Source organism: Solanum stenotomum, chromosome 6 (assembly GCF_019186545.1).
Source record: "Solanum stenotomum isolate F172 chromosome 6, ASM1918654v1, whole genome shotgun sequence".
Lineage (NCBI taxonomy): Eukaryota > Viridiplantae > Streptophyta > Magnoliopsida > Solanales > Solanaceae > Solanum > Solanum stenotomum.
Window position 1 is genome coordinate 54,154,785 of NC_064287.1, and position 21,885 is coordinate 54,176,669.

At 28.8% G+C, this 21,885-nt stretch overlaps 2 protein-coding genes across 2 annotated transcripts; one reads left to right on the forward strand and one right to left on the reverse strand.

Moving 5' to 3' along the window:
* Positions 1–1,610: 1,610 nt before the first annotated feature.
* LOC125867521 (E3 ubiquitin-protein ligase At3g02290-like) lies at positions 1,611–5,904 on the forward strand. The gene is made up of 5 exons (XM_049548054.1): positions 1,611–1,725; positions 2,600–2,804; positions 3,997–4,636; positions 4,782–4,891; positions 5,501–5,904. The coding sequence occupies exons 2-5, from the start codon at positions 2,685–2,687 to the stop codon at positions 5,525–5,527; spliced, it is 897 nt and encodes a 298-aa protein (XP_049404011.1). The 5' UTR covers positions 1,611–1,725; positions 2,600–2,684; the 3' UTR covers positions 5,528–5,904.
* A 332-nt stretch (positions 5,905–6,236) lies between these two features.
* On the reverse strand, positions 6,237–21,259 carry LOC125867522 (MADS-box protein 04g005320). The gene is made up of 14 exons (XM_049548055.1): positions 21,051–21,259; positions 17,674–17,752; positions 17,056–17,117; positions 16,715–16,814; positions 16,532–16,573; positions 16,392–16,433; positions 15,977–16,110; positions 9,504–9,582; positions 8,878–8,948; positions 8,153–8,252; positions 7,715–7,756; positions 7,309–7,350; positions 6,933–7,045; positions 6,237–6,384 (listed from the first exon to the last, which is right to left on the reverse strand). Exons 1-14 carry the CDS (start codon positions 21,233–21,235, stop codon positions 6,282–6,284), a joined length of 1,194 nt encoding a protein of 397 aa, XP_049404012.1. The 5' UTR covers positions 21,236–21,259; the 3' UTR covers positions 6,237–6,281.
* Between the last annotated feature and the right edge of the window lie 626 nt (positions 21,260–21,885).

Genomic DNA, 21,885 nt, shown 5'->3' on the forward strand with positions numbered 1-21,885 from the left:
ATAGTATTTTAGGGAAGATTGTTGTATTTGTCGTGTTTTAGGATATTGTTACCATAGTTTTAGGTCAATTGTATATTTTCTATATGTGCTCATGTAGTCTGTATAAAACGATAATTAACTAGCTATCACATGTTAAAATTTCAAAGATATTATAAATAAAAAGGGTTATTATTTTATCAATGTATATAACTTAAAATAGGTTTGCTAAACCTTAGACGTGCTATTTTAAAAGGGCTAGAAACAAACAAAATTGAAGGCCCAGGCCCAGGTCCAGGCCCAAAACTATTTTCTTGTTAGCCTACGTTATTGGGCCATTTTTGTTGTGGGCTGCAGTTTAGCCCAATGAGATCTCTTATCCAGCCCATACCTGAGTAAAAAATCAAGTGGAGATTAAGTATAATTAGACAAAATATTAAGCTGATATTTGGTTTGATATTGTTTATTGACTTCTAGAGATTGTTATTGGGCAAGTTATATTTGATCCATCAACTAAAAATAATTACATTTTTTGATCAAATATAAGCAAGTATAATCTATAAATGTGCTTTTAAATTTTATCTCATATGGTATATATCTATATCCTTAAACTTTGAACAGACACAAATAAACACTTGAACTTGTATAATATTGAATAAGTAAATACACACGTTTACACTACATGAAGAAAATGCTCTTTATCATAATTCTATTTATAAGACCCATACCCAAACTTTTTGTTAAAGATGAATAAATTCTATTCATCTCACTACACTATTCGACCATACAAAAATTAAAATATTGATGATGGAGCCATAGTTGCTTGTTTTTTTTTGTTATTTTCAAATGAAAAATGTCAATTTAAACCTCATAACAAAATCACAAAAGTCAACATCTTTCTTTTTAATGGCTTTCCCCACTAAAATAAAGGAAGATTCTTCACCATTAACTCCATACACCAACTATGAGAACCTATCAACATGGGTATAGGTTGTTGTGAGTGTGACTGCTTCACTCCTAATTAGAGGTCTTAAGTTCAAGTCGTGAATATGAAAAAATCATGTTGGAGTACTATCATCGAATAGGCCATGTAGTGAACAATTCAAATTCAGTCGGAGCTCTAATATGAATTCCGAACATCGAATTAAATAAAAACTAGAAAAACCCTTTTTTTCAAACTTTACCCCTATATTTAAAAAAAAAGAAGTAATTTAATCGAACTTGTCTTTCTTATCTCATAGTGTTCCTATAGATAAGATTGGTGTCTTACATCAGCTAAACATATATTTATTAAAATGATTATTTGAATAAATTTCTTAATTATCAATTTAATTCGACATTATTCTCTAAATATAATACGTCTACACATTAATTACAAATGTATACTCCATGATATTTTAACTAAAATAAGCCTAAATGAAGTAATTATACGTGTTGATGATAATTTGCACAAAACTTATTTTTTTTATTTTTAAACTCCTTACCTAATTAAATAATGTAATGTAAATTAAACATTGAAACTGTTAACTGAATGAACGATGTCACGTAAATTGAGACGGATAAAATATAGGATAAAAGAGATATATTTTCAGCTAATTCTTTGCCTTTATAGAACCCTATAAACCCCACAATTTTCCTTATATTATAAAGACTCCAATTTTTTTCTTCCTTTTGTGTTAAACTTCTCTTATAATTCTCCCAATTCTCAAAACTCTTCACTTTTCTCACAAACCCTGCTCCAAAACCCTGGTACTGTCACTTTTATTTCTCTGTAATCTTGTTTTTTTTCTCTATTCATAAATTCTTATGGGTGTTTTTTTTTTTTTTTGCTGCATATAATTATTCTCGATTCATAAATTCTTATGGGTGTGTTTTTTTGCTAAAAAGTTTTGTCTTTTTGGGTATATGTTTGTTTTTTGTGATCAATGAGTATTTGCATGTTATGGTTATGTTGTTTTTGGTATAGTTATAGTTTTTATGTTCTGTTTCAGTAGGACTTGAGTTTGTTTTGGTGGTGATTTGAATTTTCAGTAATTGATTGCATTATCTGTTGAATGAAACTATCTATTTAGGGTAAAATGATGGTATATGTTTCAATCTGTTTGCTGGTTTTGATATGATATGACATGGAGTTTAAGAAAGTAAAGAATGTTTTTGAATATTGCGGTTCTTAATAGAATGATAGGTACACGTATCAAAATGTCTTTTAATTTTGTGGTCCGAAGAGAGTTCAGTGTAGAAAATGGTATCTTTAATTCTCTCTCTTTCAATCTGTTTGTATGGTTTTGATATGATATGGAACGCTCTTTAAGAAACTAAAGAATGTTTTTGAATCTTGTGGTTCTTAAATGAAAGATAGGTACAACGTATCAAAATGTCTGTTAATTTTGTGGTCGAAAGAGACATCTTTCTTTTTTGAAACGGACTAAAAATGGAAGTAAGACCAACAAATTGAAACGGAGGGTGTATTATTTTTAATCTTTGTATTAAGAGGAAGAATTTGGGGAAAAAAGTCTACTTTTTTGGTTGTGATTAGGTATTCCCTTCGACATAGTCATTATTGATTTTTGGCCTGACATGTTTATTTACAGTTTCGTGTTTACTTTTGTTTGCATATTTATAGCTTTAAAGGGAAATCTGGCTGCTGGATTGAGAAGGGGATTGCTAATGAAAGGTTGAAGATTTCTATAACAAATTGAAGAAACATCATGGGTTCAGTTTGTTCCTGTTTCACTGTTCGGGATGTTGGAGGGAATGCTGCCTCGAATGATCAAAATTATACTTTCTGCAAGTGTTTCAGTTGCTGCTTTCAGAACTTAATTAATAAGGTGTGATTTTCTTTCCGCCATGAAATTTAGTATATTTTGTTCTTATAATGTTTGGATGGTGCACCAAACCATTTAATGTTTCACATTGTTTATATCGAATACCCCTGCCACCTAGCTAATTCAGCCTTATCAATTTCCTATGAATGATGGCTAGATTCTTAAAGTCGTACATTGTTTGTATCGCATTCCCCCTGCCACCTAGCTAATTCCGCCTTATCAATTTTCGATGCGATGGCTAGATTCTTAAAGTTGCGTTGAATTGATGTAGTTATCACATTGTTTGTATCGAATCTCCCCTGCCTGCCTTATCAGTTGTCGATGAATAAATGATCAAGTTGAACTGACGTTGTTTATCAAGTCGTTAGACTACCAAACTCAACTAACCATAACAACAATGAATATTTAAGTAGCATGGCAGGTGAAGATGCTTCTGAGGAAACAGTTCAACTACCTTAAAGAACTAGGGAGTTAACCTACCTTCCTTTTATGCAAGGAATGATGTAATTCTTTAGATTTCAAAACTGAAAAGATTTGAAATTCTACTAATGCTTGCATTTGGGTAGGCTGGCTACATGCCTACATCCACACCCTTGGGGTGCGGCCCGTCACACGGAGACTGCTAACACGAGATGCTTTGTGCACCGGGCTGCATCTTCTGACCTTGCTCAATCCAGTTCATACTGTTTAATTATGGATACCGGTTTAGCTTTTAAGAAACTAATACTTCATGTTTAGTCGCCATTTTCTTTTCGTATTCTTTATGATGTATATGAACTATGATTGGAATACCAGAAACTATTTGCCTGGGGAAAAAATGATGAATGAGAGATGCTACTGTGACCACTCGTTCTTGAACAAGTCTTTGCAAATGATTCATTTTTGCTTTGGCTTTGTGGAGGACACGGATTAGGGTAGAAGGTTAGTAGGTAGCAGTGTGTTGTCTTGTTATTCGTCCATACTAGTAGTTGTAGTATTGCTCCTGTCTTTTCTTGTTACTCTCTGCTGTTTTTGTTACTGTGTGCTATTTCTTGTTCCTTTTTTTTTGACTGCTATGGACTGTTTTTCCCTTGAGCCGAGAGTCTATTGGAAACCATCTACTGCATATGTTGTTATCGTAAGATGTTAACTATTTACAAAAAATGGTGACTGTTCCTTGTAATGATACTGACTTTTTAGTATTACTTGTCATCAGTGTGGAACCATATTTGGGCAAGCACAAGGAACTGCTGGGACTTCAGTTAATCAAGGCACGCCATCTTCGACTGCTCCAAATGCTATAAACAGTTCATGTAATACAATCAGGTCTCAGGATAGACGTTTACCAAATAGTGCTGCTCCTCCAATACGGCTTCAAATACAAGAAGACATTGCATTTAGACGACAGGACAAAGGAACAAGTCATTCACGAGTTGAGCCCGAACCAGATGTAGATGTTGATATTGAAATAACACAAAAGCTTCTAAAAGCAGATAGGCAGCTTAAATCAGATTCTGCTCATCAAGGCCCGTCATCTTCGACTGTTGGAGTTACCATCAACAGTTCACGTAATACAATCATGTCTCGTGATAGAGGTTTACCAAATACTGCTGCTCCAAGACAGCCACAAATGCAACAAGATGTTGCATCTAAACAACAGGACAAAAGAACAAGTCATTCACGAGTTGAGCCTGAACCAGAAGCTGATGTTGAAATAACAGTAGGAGCAGACACAGTGCTTAAATCAAACTGTGACGGAGGATCTAAAGAATGTCGTCCAGAGATCATGGTGACATCTGTTCCATATGTCGTTTGCTCATCAGAAGATGAGGATGTATGTCCCACATGCCTCGAAGGTAGCTAACATTATTTTACAATTTTGTGATTGTAAAAAGCTATTTCAGCCGCAACAGATTGACAAAAGAGGCTGCTCTAAGGCTCTAACTACAAGGTTTGACGATCTCTTCATCTACCTAACGACACTATTTTTTTTGTTTGCAGAGTATACACCAGACAATCCCAAGATATTTACAAAATGTTCTCATCATTATCACCTCAGCTGTATATACGAGTGGCAAGAGAGAAGTGAAACATGTCCAGTTTGTGGAAAGGCAAGATTTTCTTAATTCTTTTATATTTCACAAGTCTTTAATTTTCTTTAACTTTGTGCCTAGTTTACTACCGCCACATAAATTGGGACGGATGTAATGCATGCGATGTCAGTATTATAACGTACATAGTCTTTGTTATCTGAAAGTCACAGCAGTGTAGGTAGTCAATGATCACTTGCTCATTCAGACGTCTGAGTTGTATTTGAGCCGGAATATGTACGTGTTAAAGTGGCTCATATATTGGTGATATGTATAACAGTATATCTGCAGACTGCAATCCGATATATCTACTCTGCACGTCTTGATTCCTCACAACAATTTTGTGGGACACTTTGATAGAATTAGAATTTGGGGTTCTCACAAGAGTTAGCAGACTCGAAGTAGACACATTTGTTACTTAAACCACACATTGACTTCCACTATATGATCGCCATCTTGTCACATTCAAAAGAGCCTAAAAGATCACAGAATTATCCTCGGGAAAGAAATGTGCCAAGATGGCGATTTATGCTTAGACTTGGAAGTTTTTTTGTGTTTTTGATTGTGGAATGCAATCCAGTCAAGTTTTTTAGCTTCATTTCTCTTAAACACTTTGATTTCTTCGCGCAGTTGATGGAATTCGAGGAGACAAATTGATGGTCAGAGTTGAAGAGAAGGAGCTTAGTAAGGTGTACATGATTTTTTACCATACTCTGGTCCCCTGACATCTACAAAGGATCGATGAGTAACGCGATACAGAGTCTAGAGAATTTTTGGTTCTCCTTGAAATTTTTCTTTTTGGTACTCTTATACTTTTGCTGCCATGGGCTTTTTCGTGGGTGTTTTAGGCCCGTGAGTGAGATCTCTGTTCATTGCAGGCATCTCCGCGGTTCTTCACCATATGGATAGTACCAAACCCTTGTGCCCCGACCCTTGATCAGATAAAGCTGAAATTTAGATTTTTCAAATTATCTTTCTCCGCTGTGGCCTTTACATCTCGAAGATTAATGACATAATGCTAGTGTTTTTTCGAGATAATAACTATACATAAATATTATAAAGTGCTGAAAAAGCTATTTTAAATGAGACAAAAGAATTAGAAATAGTAAACCATAATTGTATCAACAACAATTCTAATACAAAGAGTAAATGGACTTAATTCCATTTACAAATTAGGTTTAGGGAATTAACATACTTAAATATTAATACAAAGACATTAATAATAATTAGGTTCTATACATGCATATCAATATAAAAACACTCGATATATATAATTAAGAATTTCCCAAGCATAGATTAATTAACATCTCATATATTTTCCATCACATAAAGTTTTATAGCTTATCGCTTGTACTCGTCTGTCCTGATAGTGAGCTCCTTTCAACGTTGCAAGCGATTCGAGTGAAATTATTCATAGATGTTTATTCATGTTGAAAAGTGGATATAATGAATCAAGATTTAGGTCAAGCTCATTATTCCTCCTTGCTTCTGCTGCTTCATCTTGGTAATTACCTCTAATAAAAAACAATCAAATAAGTAATTAATGCTTAACAAACTTTCTATCTAAAGAAATTTAATTGTGGTTAACCATTGAAAAACCATTAGTCAACTAGCCCTTTGAGATTTAGGGGGGTGTTTGATCATGGTATTTTTTTCCACCTTCTAGAAAACACGTTTGATCATCAATTCTAAAAATTCCTGTTTTCACTTCAAATTACTCAATAATTTATTTAATGACCAAATACAACTTCAATTTTCAAATATCATTTTTTACTTTGAAAACAAAAAATTATTTTTTTCTATCTTCACAATGAAACATGGTTAAATGCCTACTTAGTTTCTTGGTTATCAAAAAGATCACTTTATAATCACATGGAAGTAAATATAACTTTCAACAATAAGATTAATAATGAACTCCTTCGTTGGAAATTTATACCGTATATGTAGAAGGCTAATATTTTTTTAAATATGTATATATAGTTAATTTTGAATACGCTAAATAAAAGTTCGGACTCTGTCACTAACTGATTTTGTTAATTTTGTTATAGATGAAGAAAATTACCCCATATTTAGGCATTGATGTGGTTGTAAGAGGAAAGATGTTGAAGTAGAAACTTGATTAGTTTGCTGGTGCCATTCACCTTGCTGCTCTACTATCTTATCCTTCTCCTTAATCTATTTAGAAGCAAATAAAAAGTGTAAATAACCAATTAATATGATCCATTAAATGCTATTTTTTAATTAGAATAATGGAAATTACATCCTACATGACGTTTTATGTGTATTATATCATGTGGAACATATGTGTCTACTTATTTAACTTTATCTAAGTTTAAGTATCTACTTATGCACACCGTCACTGATACCAGCTGAAACCAAGTTAACTGACACATTTATATATATAATGCATAGAAAAAAATAGCATGAGACAAGCACACCTTCTTAGTTAGCATGTTATTCTCCTCTAGGATAGCCCTTTCCTGTGAAAACATTGCAGTCAAAAGGCATCAATCAAAGATTAAATGCTTATTACTCCTGTCCCGATTTATGTGACGGTGTTTGAGTGAACAAGAAGTTAAAAAAAAAAAAAGATTTTTCAAATGGTCTAAAACAAGACAAAAACATCGATCTTTGTGGTATAAATAATCATTTCATCAAAGTAAAAGAAGAAGTTTAAAGTTAAATTGTTTCTGATCAAGAAGTCTGATCTTTTTTTAGAACAAACTAAAAAACGTAATATTTTAAGAAGATGGTGTGTATGTAGACCTTATCAATACCTTCTAAGGTAAAAGACGATTTCCAATAGATCAAACTAAAAAATATAAATAAAATATAAATTAATACCTTTTTCTGCAGTTCAGAGATTGATTCATGCATGAGTTGGTTCTGCAACACAAACATTTTATGTAACATAAAATCCAAAAAGTTGCAAGAAAGAAAGCAAATGGTAATCCACTCAAAGTATGGTCTATCAAGCTAACAGTGTTCGGATTATTCAAAAATATTATCGTACTCATATAAAATTTCAAAAAATATATTATTTTTAAAAGATTCAGTACGCACCAAACGACATTTTTAAAGAATTTGAGCAATACATTGCTATCAAGTGGGTGAACATTTTGGTGATCTAGTCACAAAGTAGCCAACACATTTATCATGTATGTTTAAGTATAACACATATAATGTACATACTATAAATCTAAGACCCTTAGTTGCTTCTGGTAGCAAAAATATAATAATAACTACGCTTCAGTCCCAAACAAATTACGTATAACAAATTACCTTTCTTGATCGAATTAGCTTAAGAGCAGAATCAAGCTGTTGTTCCAAGTTTTGCAAGTCCTTCAAGCTCATTGAATCAAGATCTTCTCCCATATAATGCCTGAAAAATAATTGTAAAAACAAAATATGAATATGTCATAGTGATGATGAACAAATGAACTAAGTTGTGCGGATTCTTCACTTTCAATGGCGCACCTACCTGTATCGGATTCTCCAAAAATACATTACTTTTTGAGAATCCGACACGCACCCTTTGACATTTTCAAAGAGTTCGAGCAACATAGCAAGTGAACCTTAGTTATGAGGTAACATTGGTTGGAATGTTGCTTATTTTACTTATTCCCCATTCAACAGAAGTCATTTTTCTCATTTATAAAGGAGTTGTTTTTCGAAAGAAAATATTTTTGAAAAACACGTTGACAAGGGCGTATGTACTATTACAAGTACGGGTTCAATTGAACCTACCATTTTTTATGGAGAGCATAAATTTTTGTATAAGATTTATGAATAGTAGATATGAACTCATAACTATCAATATATGAAAGATGCAATGCTAAAACTCTTAAAAGAATGAACTCATAAAATTTATATTTTGAATTCGTCTTTATATATTCATGACTAATAAAACATACCAACAAATTTAAAAATATTTTCCATCCTATCAAACACATAAATCAACATATATAACATAATCCTTGATGGAATTAAGAAATTATTTATTTTACTTGTGGTTCCTTTGCAGGAGATCAATCCTAGCCTTGAGTTTAGTATACTCCAAGCTCCAATTTTCCTGCACCTATATATTAATTAAACAAATACCAATAAATCATCTCGAAGATTAAAAAAAGAAGAAGCCATTAATACTGTAACAACATAATATATTCAATGTACTTATATAAGTAAGGTCGGGGATAGAGAGACATAGATCTTATTCCTATTTTGTGAAGGTATAGAGGTTATTTTCGATAGACACTCAGTTCAAGTAGAACATAATTTCAAACCAAGTTACGTTTGAAAAGGAAATAAAATTGTGAAGAAACCATGTCGAAAAGTAAAAAGAAAGGATTAGAAGCAACATAAAATAATCCAATAGTTGAAGAAAGTAAAATAACATAAAAATACAAGACACCTTATTTTTACACTATGAAACATCATTTCATCTTTACCTATTGTATCAGATAACATATCTTCTTTTCAAGATTAATCAAATTCCAAATTTTAAAGCTTAGCTATAAATATCATTTGAACAACCTGATACTAATGATATAAAAAATTGTTAATACTAACCATATATATATATAACTTAAATTCGAAAATATTTATCGAAAACCTTTTATAATTAGGTCCATACCGGTGATTCAGAATTATTTGCAAGCAAACGTCTCTCTGCATATGAGTATCTTTCATATCGTTCAAGAATTTGTTCCATACTGTTTCAAGAAATAAAAAAATGATCATTAATCTTTCTCAATAATAATAATAATAAATCATAATATATTATGCAAGTTCACATGCAATAAAATAATTCTATCATGATTGTTATTTCTTATCCTATCAGTGAAACGCTAAATATAATATACCTTAGGGAAAATAATATTGTTATTAGCGTTGATATTATTTGATCCCTTGTTTGAAAGTGTTTTCAATATACAGAGTAAATCATAACATTAACAATACATATTCTATTTCTAGATCATATATGTTCTATTCATGATAAATGAACATTATTCACTTAATACTACAAATTAAACAGACGATAAAAAATAATATAATTAGTATAGAACTATTATTATCGTTACTGATCGATTTATCCTATTTAGTACTATTCTTATACATCTAATCGAACATTTTGCAATTGATTAGGTGATTTACAGAAGTCAAAATCCAGGATTATGAGATCAGTAGATGCTTCTTGGAAAATGTATTTTTAGAGTACAACAAACAAATAATATCTGAGTGTCAGTTCTTCTATTTCTTTTTTTACAGTAATAAAAGAATCTAGGATATATGTTCATCTAGTTTAGATTTACGTGGCATAAGTTAATTAGGTATAAAATTGGAAGAAAAATATATGAAAAATGTATAATTTATAATAACAGTTATATAGTCATAACACTTTTAAATATGTCAAGATATTTGTGTAATTAGGTGTTTGGATATGTATGATTTAAGTGATATTTGATAAAAGGGATATTTAAAGTTGAAAAATGATATTTAGAAATTGAAATTGAGTTTGGAAATAGATTCAATTCGAATATACAATTTCAAGTTAGATTTAAAATTTTCCTGTGACAGAACACTAATTTACTAATTTTCAAATAAAGTGAAAAATTACTTTTAAAAAAAGTGAATAATTTTTTAATTAAATTGTTTTGTTGTTGTGATTTTGTTGGAAGTTGGAATATGTAAGGCTGCTAGAGAAGAAGTCCTATGTGCAGAATTTCCAGTTTGTCATTTCTTATGTATGAACCAGGAAAAATAAAGAAAAAAATAATTAAAACAAAAAATAAAACTATGATGAATGATTTATTCAGAATGAACAATCATATAATTACTGAACCTTAAAATATCTTACAGTAATATTCAATTGAGTTCTTCATTAATCATTACTATAATTCTTAACAAATTGAAGAGGAAAAAGAACTCCATATAATTAAAGAAATTAAGTAAATTAAACAAAAAATAATCAAGCAATAAGAAACTCAAGAAATCCATCAAAGAAAAGAAGATCAATTTTATTTCATATATAATTAGTTTCGCGGCTATTACAAATGTTATTTTAGTTATATCAATCTTTTTACAAAAAGAAACACAAGATATTTGTAGGATTATTTTCTTCATTTCACAAAAAAAGAGTAACAAAATATTGTTCTTACTATAGGAAGAAAAATGATAACAACAAAATGAAGATGGAATCTTAAAAGTTTAAGTCAAACAAGCTAAATTAAACAAATCAAAGAAATTAAATTTAAAAAAATCATGAAATAAAGAAAGTCAAGATATTTTCAAAGAAAAGAAGATCAATTTTCTTATAATTAGTTTTGTGACTTGTACAAATATTGTTTTAATTAGATCATTCTTTTCATATATAGAGGACACAAGAGATATTTGTAGCATTATTTTTTCTACAGTAGGAAAAAAATTACAAAAAAGATAAAAAATGAAGATGGAATCTTGAAAGTCAAGGTAATTCAAGCTAAATTATTTTTTTTTTTTAAATCATGAAACAAGAAAGTCAAGACAACTTTAAAAAGAAAGAAGATCAATTTACTTCCATAATTAACTATTACAAATATTATTATAATTATGTCACACTTTTCATAAATATAGACAAACACACATGATATTTGTAGGATTATTTTCTTCATAATACGAAAAAAATTACAAAAATAAAGATTTCATCGATCTTAAATTAATTCAAGCTAAATAAAATAACTATATCAAGAAAATCAAATTAAAACACTCATGAAACTCAAGAAATCTTTCTAAGAAAAGAAAATCAATATTTTTCTTCCATAATGAACTATTACAAATATTATTTTGTTCATACAAAAGGAATTTTTTTTATATATAACATAAGAAAAATTAAAAGATAAATTCAAAATTAATTAATTACATAATAAAAAAAAAAACTTACCATGAATCAGAAGAATACTCAAAGATTTTTCCCTTTTGAGAGAAAACAATTAAAGCAACTTCAGCATCACATAAAACTGAAATTTCATGAGCTTTTTTCACTAATCCACCTCTTCTCTTTGAAAATGTTACTTGTCTATTTATTTTATTCTCTATTTTTCTTAATTCAACTTTTCCTCTTCCCATCTTCAAAAAAGATTATAAAAAAAAAACTTTACTTCTTTTCTACACATAGAAAATATGACCTAGTTATGGAAACCCTGATATTATATTTCCTCTTACAACAAACCCTAGTTACTATTTCACAACAATGAAAAAGAAAAAAATAAAGTCATAGATCCCATCTTATTTAAAAAGGGAAATAGTACACCCCACTTGTTCTTTTTTTTTTTTTTTTTTTTTTTGTAATTTTAGTTTCTTTCTATTTCATTCGTTTTAATTTATGTGGCGTTGGAGTGTTGTACCTCTTTCAATAATATTAATGTATGTGAAAATTGTGATCTTTCTGTCAAATGAGATATTTTATGTATCTGTTTTTTAGAACTGATCTAATATTTTCTCGTGAAACATACATATTCCAAAAGGGTTGAATAGTGTACTTGGTTTAACTGCGAAGTCATTTTTCTAAAGAAACAATGATCAATTCTCACTTAATTTTTTTTTTGTGGCATACGTACATTCTAAAAATCCTAATTCCACCGCTGATTTGACAGGAAATGCAATCTAAGAAAAAAAATGGAAGTATTTTTGAACTTAAATCTAAGACAAGTCTTAAATATGTCTTGTTTAGCTAATTAAACTATCAAATTGTACTTGTTTTTGAAGAATATGTTTTATTTTAAATGTTATTCAAATAAAAAACTTTTGGAGAGTATCAATTTTTTGAATCACTAATTAATTTGAAAAATATTTGTGTTAATATTATAACAACAATTTATGCTAGAACAAGGTTTTGAAAATACTTTCCATTTTGCGCTACAATACGTACTACTCAATATTTAAAAACACATTTTTTTCTTAAAAGTTAGGCTAAACACGTCAATTTCTTTTAAAAGTTGGCCGATCTAACTACAATTAGACATTTAATTTGTACAACTCAAAATTATTTTATAAAGGATAAAAAGTTACTCATTGCAATAAAAATAGTTGTTACAAACTTTTTTTGGGAGTTGAACAATACAAACTTTAATCAATATTAAGATATATTTTTCATTTTATCGATATAAGAAATATTACAATTTATAATTTTTTTTTAATAATTTTAAATATTTAAAATTTAATTAAATATTAAATTAACCTAATCTAATTTAATTTAGTCAAATTAATCCTTATAAAGTAAAACATGACAACTATTCCATATCAAAGTGAGTACTCTCTCTGTTCTATTTTACGTGACACTCTTTCCTTTCCAATCTGTCCCAAAAAGAATATCACTTTTCTATAATTAAAAACAATTTATTTTTAAAATTTTCCCTTTTACTCTTAATAAAATAATTTATAGTCACACAATTACTTAATGATTATTTTAGACCATAAATTTCAAAATTTTCCATTTTTTTCTTTTGAAATATTATGCTAAGTCAAACAATACCAAATAAAATAAAACGTAGAAAAAGATATTTTGAGAAATTAATAAGGAAAAATTTGTCAATAATTTGGTTGTTTTTCTTAAATAGAGAACAATAGGATAGAATAGGTGTGGAAAATGGTGTAAATAATAAATAAACAATTAAAGGAGTAGACAAGTACTATAAAATGGTATTTTTTAAAAAAAAAAAAAAACCAGATGGTTTTTAAGAATGTGTTGTCGAATTTTGATTGGTTGAAAGGACAACATAGTATGGTGTTCATTTTTTGTATGGTGGATATATCATGTCTATCACAGATTTTTAAGATAATGTTCTGTGCCTTATGCTATTCTGTCTTTTCAATACATTGTTGAAGGCTAATTCTCCTTTTATCTTTTTTCTTTTTTTAAATAAAATAAAATAGTACTATTATTTATGTTCGTGAAAATTAAATATTATTCACTTTAAATTAAAAAAAAAATGAAGTTGAAGTTGTTTTGATTATATGATCTTACTAAGGGCCCGTTTAGCCATTTAATACGATATCATGATATGGAATCATGATATGATATCATAATATAGAATTATGAGATGAAATTGAAGTGTTGCTTGAACATGCGATATAAAATTTTTGTGTTGTATATTTTTTCATAAACATAAGAATCTTATAAGTTGTAAAACTATTAAAATAGCTCCAATTGTTTATTGAATCTTACCAAATAAACAAAAATTTATAAAATCGCATAATAAATTATTACAAAGCTATTTGTTCTCCACTTAAGTAATTGTCTAACTTTAATTCAATAAAAAAAATTGAACATAAATTGTAGTGTACTGATGTTTAATATAATCATCTCACATAGTATGAACAATTTCTCTACGTTGAACTTGTATTTCTCGATCATGTGACCGAGAAGACGAACCAACATTGTTACTTTGAGTTATTAAATACAAAACGGTAGAAGTAATAAATTAGGTGTTGGAGTAAATGAAGAGAACAAATTTATTACTCAACAATCGGTTGGTGTGAGTTAAAGTGATTGGTGAGAATAATAAATCTTATGTCGGTGAGAATGATAAATTTTATAAAGTAATGATATGAATATAAATTTTATTTATTTTGAAATAAATGGTTAGTAGATATAAATGTGAGGTTGTTTTAACAAAATATAAACTTGTGGATCAATTTTTTTATGAAAAATATCTCCAATCATGATATGGAATTCCCATATCATGGTTTTTGGAGAATATGGAATCGCATCTCATGAGATGGAATCAACATAAAATCGCATGTCCAAACGTTGATTCCATCTCATAATTCCATATCGTGATATGGTATCGCATGGCCAAACGCCTACTAAGAAAATTATAATTTAAATGTACTTTTTCTAAATTTTGATTATATCACTTTTTCTAATTTCTTATAAAATTTGGGCAATTTTTCTCATTTGAGTCCGTTTGAATACCTAATTTAGCATGATATCGTAATTAGATCCGATATGATAAAAACCTTCTAAAAGGTCTTGAACAGTTGCGGGATGAAAATATCCTTGATACATGAATGTGTTCATGTGGCCTCAACTTGAACACAAAGAAAAAAGAAGTAAATAATAATTCAAAACTATAGTGTTATTGCTAGACTCTTCTTGACAATAAATACATCACAATATTATATGTCACAAATATTATCTACATAATCCAAGATGGAAAATATAAGTTTTTGAAACTATGAAGATATTGTATTGATTGTGGTATCCATATATATAATTTTCCATCTAACTTATGTAATAAAAATAAATAACTTGTACAAAGTAAGAGGATTTTTTTTTTCCATACTCCAAATTCAAAGCATCCATCCAGGTACAACTCCAGTAGCATCATGTGTTGATGGTGCTGCATTTTCAGGTTGTACGTTATCGTACCTGTAACTAAATCAACAATATATAACCGTGTCTCAGTCCTAAACAAGTAGACTATAAAGTCATAAGTGTAATAAGTGCTTCTGAATTCAAAATATATGCATGTTTATAATAAGATTTTTAAAAAAAATGTGTGTACATGATATACTCCACGTTTGACTGATAAGATATAAATGACCTATTTTCCCAATAAAATCAAGTTTTTAACATTATCTTACAGGTATTTAAAATCGAGTTGACTATAGAAAAAACTCGACATTTAGGTGAAACACCCCATGATATATGGTATGTACTATGTAATGTGTTTAGTATGTTCCTCCTAGCCAAGAGGATGATCAACAGGTCAAGTTTCACTACAATTACATGAAATGCGTTTAAAAATAATAGCAATAATATATTTTTTTGATTGGGTATAGATGGCTTTAGTTATCCTTATAGCTCGTTAATTAGTTAATTATTAGATTTATGTGTATTCTATTGATATGCTTTACTAGGGCCGAGGTCAATTATAAACAACCTTTCTATCTTCACTAGATAAGGATAAGGCTGATGCGTACATATTATCACTTTTTTTCAGAACCTACTTGTGAGGTTACACTGGTACGTTAATATTGTTGTTGTGTGCAGTGAGTGTGCCTTATATGTCTTTTGGATAAATTTATAAAAATAATTCATGAAAAGCTAGAAATTTTCAATATTACCTTATAGGCATTGTATTATTGCAATTTACATGTTGAAAAAATCCCTCATGCTGAGAAGGCTGCTCATGTCTATATTGTACACTTTGCTCACCAGAATGCCATGATGTTTGAAAGGCAACACCAAGTTCTTCCAACTGAAATTAACAAAATTCCATAGAAAAATTATTGTTAAAAGATCAATAATATGAACACGAAATATGATCGATTAATGAACTTTATCCACGATAACAATTCATATACTCAGTTCAATTATTGTACCGTACGTAACAAAAACAATTTTGTGACTTTACTGCTATAATTTATAATAAATTGTAATGTAACTTTACTGTTATAGTAGATAAAGTCGAGTGATCGATCTCAAGTAATTTGTGAATCAAAATTAAGCCAAAACTATAGTCTAAGTTATTATTGTTACCTTTATTCTCAAAGATTTGTTCATTTCAGTAAGAGATTGTTCCTGTACAAGAAGTAATAGCACATATTATATTTCCAATATAATTTGAGAAAATTAAAATAATCAAATGTCATCTTAATTAATTTCTATACATCATGTACCTTTTGTTGAAGTTCAGCAAGTTGATCAAGAATGTGTTGTGTCTGAAAACAAGATTTAAAAAAAATAGTGTTGATTAATTAAGACCTTAGTAGATACTCTTTCTGTCTCAAATTATTTGTTCGTAATTTTTAAAAATAATTATCTTAAATTTATTGGTCATTTTTAAAAAATAAAAGTAATACCTTTGTTGACCTAATTTGCCTCAATGATGAATCCAATTGACGTTCAAGCTGTTCCAAGTCTTTTGTGCCCAATTGTCCCAAATCCTCCCCTAGCAAATGCCTAAAAAAATGAAAAAGTTATTTTAAATAAATTATAGAGAATGAATTGTTTAGAGTTGTTGACGTGTGATCAGGAGTTAGGTCACACATTCAAGTCGTTGAAACAGTAAAGCTAGGCAACAACAAATCTAATATGGTCCAATCATTTTCCGCGAACCGTTGTGTATAGCAATAGCTTAGTGCATTCAGAGTTGAAAATTAATCAAATAATCTTGGTCTAAATATAAGTATTGTTTTCTCACCTTTGAGACTGTTGTAACACTTCCACTCTTGCTTTAAGCTTCAAATACTCTTGGTAGTTGTTCTGTTTTTAACAATATCACAACAAGCAAATCAATTTTAATTAGCCATCAACATTAACTTTAATTTAGTGGTAGAGTTAATGATTAAAAAAAATAGATCTCAACTATCATATTTCCGAGATATTTCCGAGAGTTTCATACTTCAGCTATCTATTGTTCTATTTATATGCTTAAACTATAATATTTTCGCGAGTTTCATACTTCAACTTTCACTTAGTTTATATTAAAACACACATCAATGTTAAGTTGGCATACACACACATGTTGTCGAATAAGAACAAATATTTGACTGACTAAGTATCGAGATGTGTTTTAATACAAATGGAGTGATATTTTAGGTAAATAAAGAGAATAATGAATAGTTGATGTATATAACTCACGAAAAGATGATAATTTGAGTGTGTACTTGACCATTAACTCTTAAGTCTTAACTTTAGAAACTATAGGTAAATTTTTTTTGAATTTTTTCATGTTTTCTCAGAAAACTTTTGAGTAATTTTCTATATATATATGTGTGTGTGTGCCATGTTTGATTAAGGAAAAAGAACAAAATAAAACCTGTGAATCTGGTGAAGTTTGGGTTCCTTCAAGTGTACCATAATTGTATCTGTGGTATCGCTCCAATGTCTTGGAAATACTAGAAAGGCAAATCATAGAATAATTAGATATTGAATTTGATACGATTTCAAAAGGCCTAATACGTAAACAAACACTCAAACTTGATTAGTTGATAAGTAAACACTTTAACATAATTTTGAGAATGCACATTTAAACGGTTTAACTTGATCTCAACTGACAACTGAACATTCCAAGTCGTCTCTACTATGTCTTCTAAATATCTGATGCTGATGTGACACATAAATTTTCGGAATGGTCTATATAATAATTTTATAAGTTGAAGTATTCAACTGATTCAATAATGACAAATTAAAATGTCTAGACATGTATTCACAAAAAAAATATGTGAACTTTCGATGGAATTCAATGGAAATTGACTTGTTAAAAATGTTTTGGACAGATTTTCGTTGAAAATAACTTCCAATGGCGTTTCGATGAGAACTTCCCTCGAAATTCACACATTTTAGTATTCCTTATTACTAGTACTAGTATTTTATCTTTATGAAATGATTTATAGTGAAATAAATATTTATCGACTTGTTTTACGGTAAAAATTTTGAAAAAAAACAAAGAAAGGAAATTAACTATAGAAAGTAAAGAAAAGACGGAAAAGTAATACAAAGGGGAGGTAAAAATTCAGAAAAAGAACTTTTAATCAACTTTAATTACTCCCTCGAGCCCACAAATTTAACTTCTTTTTTTCATTAATTGATGTTTAATTTTCCCAATTTTCCTGTATATATTATGATGACATTATTTCAATAAAATTGTATTTTTTTGGTCTCAAATTAGTTGTCATATATTTTCTTTTGAAAGTCAATTTGACTCATTCTTTAAAGCTAAATAGATCAACATTCCAATACATAAAACTCATAAATTTTTAGCGTGCTTAACGTTAACAAGTTATAGTTTGCTAATCATGCATGGTGTTGTCTAATAATCATTTACTTCCTAAATTCACAAGTACGTAAACACAAGGATCTTATAATGTCCACATTTCTATAATCGAGAGTTATGATAAGATAGAAATATAATCCTTTTGATCAATCAGAATACTTGAATTTGACCTTCAAAAACGAAAAAAAGATTTTAGTTGGGATTGGGAGTGCTTTCCTTTTACGTGACACAGTTCTAAATTAGTCGATACTCTAAAAGTCAGAACTGAGAATATGATAGAAAATCAAGAAATTTGTATTACTTTCTTATAATGATAATAATAGTGTAGGGGACTACAAGATACGTACCGTGATCAAATATTGTCTAAATATAATTTAAAACAATTTATTTCTTATGCATGATAAAGTGTACTACTAATTGATTTGATCCCTATTACTTTTGTGAAAGTTTGAAAAAGATGATATTAATTCTTTTTTCCTTTTTTTATTTATCTTTGGTCATGATAACTATAAGGGAAAAAAAACATATATACCGCGAACTATCGTAAATGGTATGCAGATACCCTCCGTCATATTTTTGGAACATTAGTGCCCCTGCCATCCAAAAACTAGAGCAAAAATGCCCTTCACTCTAACGAAAAACTAAATAAGGACACGTGACACATTCTTATCCATCGATTCAATATTTAATAAATGTCGGTCGGTGGATAAGATTATTACACATGTATGTCAGTTAGTATAAAGGGTATATATGCTCTAGTTTTTGGACGGCAGGGGCACCAATGTCCAAAAAGTATGACGGAGGGTATTTGCATACCATTTACGATAGTTCGGGGGTATATTTGTCATTTTCCCTAATTATAATTCACCTTTTTTATATAGGATAGATAATCTCGAGATATTGATATGAATTTAATCCTGATTTTCGATAATATCCATAAAATAATGTCATCTCAAGACTCGAATTTGAAATTTTTCTTTAAGAATGAATGAATTTTAACGATTATAATCCGTTAAAAGTAAATTAAAGAAGTGATTAATTTCAATACTAGAGATGATGATCTAATCTAAATATATTCTATTTGCTTATAATAATGTAGTATGGAGAATTTATGCAGCTTTATATTGAAAAATTGTCACGCTTGTCTTTATATATGTCTGTACTTTAAGAAAAATAAAGTTCCATAAAATGAAGAAATATGAAGGTGCACATCAAATCAACACCAAAGTTGAAATCATGAAATTAAAGACTCTCCTCAACTAAAATATTCCTCATAAAATTTATAATAATTAATTCTTTATCTTTAAATATATATATATTCATCAAGATTCTTGATTTGTAATGGTATAATTAATTTGTAATAATCTATTAATAAAACCTAGATCATATGTTTGTTCCAATAAAATATTTTTTTGTTAACAAAATTTCAACATATTATACCAATGACCAAGAAAATTAATGAATTTTTTTCTTCAAAATAAAGTCAAATTGTATGGAAAACTTAGTCCACAATTATTTTTTCTCCTACCATAAATATGATAAGCAACATCCTTCAATCAAAAGTCTAAAAATAGAAAAATAGTACTACTAACATCTCTAATCTTTGAGAAAATTGTGATGGTTTGATCATATATATACGATAAGAATTAAATTGTTATGCAATTTGTATTTTAAATTAATACTATTGATAACAAAAACTTTGCCCAACAGAAACAATCCCTCAACATAGGTTTAAAATGTAAATATACTATTAGTGACAACTCAAATCATCAATAATATTTTTTTTCTTCACAAAATAGCATCAATCATAGACCAAACCTTCTTAGCAGACAATAGAACAAATACAATTAGAAGTACCCCTCAATCGATATAACATCTCTAATTTTCCAAGAAATCAATATTTTTTTCATAGAGTAGCATCAATTAAAGATCATATCTTCTTAATTACCAGACAATAGAATAAATACCATAATTAAGAAGCTAGCTAGTACCATTCAATCGATATGAAATATCTAATCTTTAAAAAATGAAAATCATTTCCATAAAATAGCATCAATTATAGATCAAACCTTCTTAGCAAATAATACAACATATACAATCAGAGATACCCCTCAATCGATATGACATTTCTAATCTTCAAGAAATCAAAATCTTTTTTCATAATATAGCATTAATCAAATATCAAACCTTCTTAAAAGACAATAGAACATATACAAAAAAAAAAATAAAAAATAGTTCCCCTTAAGTGATATGACATTTCTAATCTTAAAGAAATCGAGATTTATTTCTTTATATAACATCTCTAATATTCTTCACGACAATTAAATTCTTTTTTCATATAACAACATCAAATATTAAAGACCGAAGCATTTTACCAGACATTAGAAAAAAAAAATGTGTCAATGAAAATACATCCATACCTTGAGTTGCTGCAAAATTCATAAAGTTTGCCACGACTAGAGAAAATAATAAGAGCAATTTCAGCATCACAAAGAACAGAAAGTTCATAAGCTTTCTTAAGGAGTCCATTTCTTCTCTTTGCGAAGGTAACTTGTCTATTTATTTTGTTCTCAATTCTCTTCAATTCTACTTTCCCTCTTCCCATATTGTGACTTTTTTTTTCGATTGTGAACGAAATATATTATGAAGAAAAAAAAAAGAAAAATATTTTTTTGTTCTAAATTTGTTTTGCCATAAAAGACTATGTGTTATAAGACAATATAATGTAATTATATATATATGGTTTTTCTTGTTCCCTCTTATACTTTACATCTTCTTATTCTTAGGGTATGGGTAATAGATTTAATGTCTTTGAAATCTAATGGTTCCCTAGTCAAGAAGAAAAGAGAAAAAAAGACTTTTTTGTTTTACTATCATGAGGTATTTCAGAATTTATTATTTCGATTAATCTAGATTAGTATCGTGGAGGGTCCATTTAAAAGAAAGTCGCGTTGTTCAAACTAGATTATTTTCTTTCATTTATCAAGGCTTGAATTAGACATCTTTGTTTGCTTCAGTAATATATTATAAATTTGTTTTTATTATTAATTTTATCATGACTTTTTTACTATTGTATTCTCTTGTCTTAATTACTTGCTTTTAAAATGCTTTACTTGAGCCGAGACTACTCTATTCGTATCGGAAATAATTTTTACGAGATAGAGATAAGATCTGCATGCATATCATTCCTCAAATCTCATTTGTAGATTACATTGTGTATGTTAATTGTAGGTATGCAACTTTTCTTATGTATAC